At 38.6% G+C, this 5,838-nt stretch overlaps 1 protein-coding gene across 1 annotated transcript; it reads left to right on the top strand.

Moving 5' to 3' along the window:
* The first annotated feature begins 3,393 nt into the window (after nucleotides 1-3,393).
* On the top strand, nucleotides 3,394-5,232 carry LOC131068276 (photosystem I chlorophyll a/b-binding protein 2, chloroplastic). The gene is made up of 5 exons (XM_058003771.2): nucleotides 3,394-3,579; nucleotides 3,801-3,986; nucleotides 4,086-4,123; nucleotides 4,256-4,770; nucleotides 5,043-5,232. The coding sequence occupies exons 1-5, from the start codon at nucleotides 3,509-3,511 to the stop codon at nucleotides 5,058-5,060; spliced, it is 828 nt and encodes a 275-aa protein (XP_057859754.1). The 5' UTR covers nucleotides 3,394-3,508; the 3' UTR covers nucleotides 5,061-5,232.
* The last annotated feature ends 606 nt before the right edge of the window (nucleotides 5,233-5,838 follow it).

Here is a 5,838-nt window from a genome sequence, read left to right as displayed (position 1 = left end):
CAGGACAATCCGATCTTTGTGCTTGTTGGTTGAAGGAAACAATTGAGGCGTTAATGGTGAATGACAGAGCAAGGCCAAAAAACAAGTTGCAGGTCACTAAATAAAGAAAGTGCATACATATGTTATCAAAAATGGCTGTGATGTTTGATCTACTGCAGATCATCAATCGAGGAGAAGAGATCCGATTAGATTTAATACAAATTTACTCGATGGAGAAAAACCCTAACATGCCCAATTTGAATGTAGGTTTTGGCGGGAACATTCAAGTATAAATATACAGACTGAAGACTTAAGTAGATGATGCTTGATGCCGGTGAAAATAGAGTAACTGAGAGAGCAGAGAGGGATCATAGAGAAGATCAAAAGCATCTGAGTGTTGGAGCAGTTTGACAGAAAGGTTGAACCAGTAAAAGTTTTATCAGAGGTTTTACCGGTAAGGATTAGAGCAATCAACAAGCTGCCAAATAGAACTACAATTGTATGAATCGGCAAGGGAGATTCAGGAAGAAAGTTGCAGAAGGTGAAGGAGATAAGAGAGTGTACTAGTGAAGGGTATGCAAGATAGAATCAGAGCAGAAAAGGTATAAACAGAGAACATAAAATCGATAGAGAACTGCGAAAGGGAGAACAGGTTGAGAAGAGTTAAACTGGTGAAGTTTTTTGATTGCAAGAGTTACAAAACTCATTTGTAACAAGACTACAACTATTGTATTAATCCGATCCATTGTATATCATTGAGTTGGATCTCAGTGTAGGGGTTGGTGCTCCTTGGGTTGGTGCCCTAAACTTTGTAATCAGTTGTAATGGTGAAAAAGGTGAATAATGGAGAGATCAAGAGGAAATCTTTTCTTCCCTCCGAGGAGAGATGAAAGTTTCACTGTGGATTTCCCTTCAAACATTTTATCCACATTACATTTAAAAGAGGGGGAAAATTCAATAGATTCGATCTCTTGGAAAAGAGATTGAATACTAAATGAACCGATAATGATATAGAAATGACAAGCTAACCCCTCTTTTAGAATGGAAAATGACTGAATTATGTGTTGTAAGACTAAGTATAAAAGTAGAAAAGAACTGATTATAACTCGAGATAGAAGCATGAGATGAAGTTGTGCACCTGGATCTGGCTATAATATGTTGAGATGAAGCTGCCTTATGAATTTGAGGAAAAGTTATCGAGACCGTGCTGAAAGTGCACACGGTCCTCCGAAAAATCCGTGAAACAAAAAGGGTTTTTCCACCTTTGCAAATGGAATCCAAATCTGCAAACACAACTGCACACCTGTAACCTACACACATAAAATAGAGGAAAAGGGGTTGGGATTGGGGGTTTGCCTTTAGGTCAAACCCTAGTTTTGGAATTAACCAAATGATGAAAGAAAGTACTTGCAAGTAAATGTAAATGCAAGATTGAAATGTAATTCACCTCAAGAGAGGTTGTAGACAGAATGTAGGTAGATTTTCTTGTATTAAATTGAATGTTGAAAGGGATCTCCTCTTCAATGGTTGAATCCTCGACTTGAATGCAACACCTAGCCTTGAAGGGAGACTTGAGAATGCTCAATGCTGGAAAGGAATGCTTGAATGCTTGAACTTATGTCCACCTTATCTCTTATCCAATTTTTTCACTTATTTCACCTTCTTGCAAATGAGAGTACAAATGCGACTTATATATTTGTCAATTAGGGTTAATTGATTGATTTTTCGTCACAGGTCGACATAGGGAAAGTTTTTCCCACTTTGTGCAAAGTCCAATGCAAAGAGAGGACAGAGGGGGCCTCGAAAAACGGTAGGGAAAAGGGCGCCACACCCCTGTCCTAGGGGGGACAGGGGCGCCATGCCCCTGTCCTGCCCTTGTCTCAGAACAGGAAGCAGGTTTAGGCAGTGCGGAGGGCATACAAAGTGCAATTTCTGGGGATGAGCAAGTCTCGGGTCTCCGATTAGGCTTGGGGATTCAAATCGCCAATGTGAAGACCCTAAAGTGGTCGCAAATTGCAAGGGTCACAATTTTATGACACTACATCAGTGTTTTCTGTGAGGCTAGATTGGAGCAATAGTCTCCAACAACATTTCTCACTGAGGTTTTTCCCACATTGGGTTTTCCTCGTATATCCAGTGTTATGTGTTGAGTATATTTGTGTGTTTGCATTTGATCACTTTCCTTAGCTCACCGGTATATCCTCCTTGTGTTTGATTTGCTAAATGGTACCAAGAGTTTGGTTTAAAAGGTTTAGAATATTGGGAACCACTGATTCACCCCCCTCTCAATGGTACATTGTGTTCAACAAGTAATAGCCTTGTAAATGTCCCAAAATGATCTATGTCCTATCCCAATTGGGAAGCCAAAATTTGGAGAAGGCTTCGTGAGGCATGAAATTGCAAGTGTGCCCTTTTTAGCACCATTGCAATTGTAAGAACCTCTAGAAATTGTGCTTGAATGTCGATTTTTTGAAGACACATCCTCTTAGTCGCAATTTTGATCCTTTTAATTACATAATCAAAATCAAACATTTCGTTGATCAGGCTTCATCTTACACTATGGTCCTAAACTAATTTTGTAGAAATCTTCATAGTTTGTTGTTATGTTTATGTATAAAAAGATGTTCACTTCGTTCATTTGAATAATTACAAAATTGAATATTAAAAGCATTGTCAAATATTAAGGAATTTATCATATTTAATCAATCACACATCCTAACACATGAATCACCGAGCAATTATTCTAGACTACATGTACATTTCTAAAGCTTGTTATCTATTAAGATACTTTTAAACATTTTAAGCTTGATAGAAAAAGCCTAAGAGTGTGATAGAGGACATTGTTGACTAACAAACATTTTTTGACAAGGTAGAACTAGAGAATATCAAAGTAAGTTCATAGGTACAAAGTAAGTTCATAGATGCAAATTAGATCCAAAACAACAAAATCAATAAAATACAATGTAGAAAATAATATTTTGATCATAGACTACTCACACAATTGTAAGACTTGTTTTGATTCTCATACATATAAATATCACTCACTATGAATTCACATGCATTCTTCAATTACATATACAAAGCTAAATTGTCTTTCCATTTATTACTATATACAATATATAATCTAATATAATCTAATCCACCCACTCATTACACTATCAACATAATCTAAATTGATTAATACCTATCATAAAATAAATCAATATTTTTCCTTTTCAATAATCATTTTGATATAGTGCCGAAGAAATTTGGGTAAAATATCAGATATTTGACAGACGTGTGTGTGGGAGGTGAGGGTGAGAGAGGTCTTGGTTGCTGGTTGAAAATGGGTGGTGGGGAAGGCTCCATGTTTTGAGAGCAACCAATCAAAAGGCAAATGTTATCCTTCCAAAATCTCGCCGTTCCTTACAAGTGGATAAGCCTCCTTAATCCGGCCATGTGTATTTCCTTTAGTTATTAGAGTAGGCGGGAAAGGTTTCATGCTTCTGCTCTTGTAACAGCAAGTGACATTTAAGGGCGTTAATCAATCATGGCATCCTGTGCTTCTGCTGTGTGTGCATCATCAAATGTAGCAGCTGTGGCAGTTGCTCCTTCATCCAGGTGATCATTACTCCCACCATTGACTCTTAAGCCTCTGAAGTTTTCAGTCTTAGAGAATATATATTCTGTAGGTGATTTCAAATGGGTTATGTATTAGGAGTGCTTCCAAATTGAGTCTTGGGTTTTTGCCCTAGATTACTTTGGATTGAAGTTCAATTTTGAAGAGTTGTAGCTTTATGGGTTAGAATTTGTTACAGTTGATGGGCGTTGATCTGTAACAGCTGCCAGAAGAGTGTAAAGGCCAAGGCTTCGTTGGTGGGAAGCAGGGGCATTAGACCCTCTTCAAGCTTTGGAAACAGCAGGAGGAGGAGGGGGGCTAAGTTAACCGTGACTGTTTGTGAAGCAGTACAGACTGAGAGGCCTCTGTGGTTTCCAGGCAGTACGCCACCTCCTTGGCTTGATGGCAGGTTTGTTCATCCTCTGTTTCAATCAATTTTATACCATTTTAGGTTTTGTACCCTCTGTATCAATCCTATTTATAAAGTGAAATCTTTTTGAAACTGCAGCCTTCCAGGAGACTTCGGATTCGATCCCCTGGGCTTAGGTAAGCATGGAATGAGAGAATTTTGATTTGGGATATTATAATGCTGAATGAAAATTACAATGAGCTCGTTTGGGCCTTTGAAATTGAATAATCTCTGTGATTAGAGCTACAAATATTTGATTGGAATTGCAGGATCGGACCCAGAGGTGCTGAAATGGAATGTGCAATCGGAGCTGGTGCACTGCAGGTGGGCAATGCTGGGAGCGGCGGGCATCTTCATCCCAGAACTGTTGACAAAGCTGGGGATCCTGAACACACCCTTCTGGTACACGGCGGGCGAGCTGGATTACTTCACAGACAAAACCACGCTCTTCGTGGTGGAAATGATATTGCTGGGATGGGCAGAGGGGCGGCGATGGGCAGACATAATCAAGCCCGGCTCTGTCAACACTGACCCCATTTTCCCCAACAACAAGCTCACTGGCACCGATGTGGGCTACCCCGGAGGATTCTGGTTCGACCCCCTGGGCTGGGGCACAGGCTCCCCCGAAAAGCTCAAGGAGTTGAGGACCAAGGAGATCAAGAATGGCCGCCTAGCTATGTTGGCCGTCATGGGAGCCTGGTTCCAAGCCGAATACACCGGCACTGGCCCCATCGACAATTTGTTGGCTCACCTTGCAGATCCAGGCCATGCAACAATCTTTGCGGTAATGATTACTAAAATTAATGGCATTAAATTTCTACAATTTATGAGATTAGTTTGTACAATTCATAATATTGTTGTTTTTGAATTTGTTTGTATAAATTTTCTTTTTGTATCAATGTTTGGGAATCACATTCCAGAAAGTGAGAAATAAAAAAAATTTATACAATCAAATTCAGAAACAAATAACATGATTACTGAATTGCTATCATCTACTTCCTTCCCCTTTCAGTAAGCTAACTAATTTCTTTCTCTGTTTATCATTTGTCCCTGCAGGCCTTCCAACCAAAATGAAGACACAGTAGCTGGATTTTCTCTATTGCAGCTTTGCATCGTATAGCTTCCCTCAAAACAATTTGATATGAGCATTGCTGCCTGTGATATCTTTGTATGTAATAGATCTTTAGTGGGAAAGAATTGTGTTTTTGTTTGTAATATGACTGCTTTATTAAAAACTTTTCTTTCACATCTGAATTCATAATGGTGGGAGAATCTCTGAGTCTGAACATCAACGCTTTAAACAGCCAGTGCCATTGTTTGTTTGTTCAATGCTCTAAGGTGTATAAAAGGATACCGATGAATCATGAAATTTCGTGCGTGCTGGAATTTAATACTTTTTAATGATACGGAGCTAACAAAGTATACTGCATATGCATCAAACAAAACAGCACAGCTTTGTCACAATTTGTGAGTCAATATGTTCAGAGAGGAAACAACTTTCAAGATCACTAACTAAATTGGAGTCTTCTTCGATGAAGAGCCTAAACACTGGGTAAGTTGTTTTTTATTCAAGCCCACATAACAAATTAACTGTTAATCTTTCAGGCCTTCTTTAAAGGTGACTCAAAATTCCACCCTAAACTTCTACTTTTATTTTCTAAAATTAATTAACAACATAAAATGTGAATGTACTGGATTTTATCATGTCATATCACAAGAATGTGAAAATTGGCAAGGTTTTTTTGTTGTATCTTGTTTTAAGATAATCATTTGATATCAATCTTTTACTTTTAGTTTTACTGGTCGTTCTAGGATTTATGAAGGCAGTGTTAGCGGTGTTAGAAAAGGTATG

Source organism: Cryptomeria japonica, chromosome 3, assembly GCF_030272615.1.
Source record: "Cryptomeria japonica chromosome 3, Sugi_1.0, whole genome shotgun sequence".
Lineage (NCBI taxonomy): Eukaryota > Viridiplantae > Streptophyta > Pinopsida > Cupressales > Cupressaceae > Cryptomeria > Cryptomeria japonica.
Note: the sequence above shows the minus strand (reverse complement) of the source record. Positions and strands in the feature narration are given on the sequence as shown.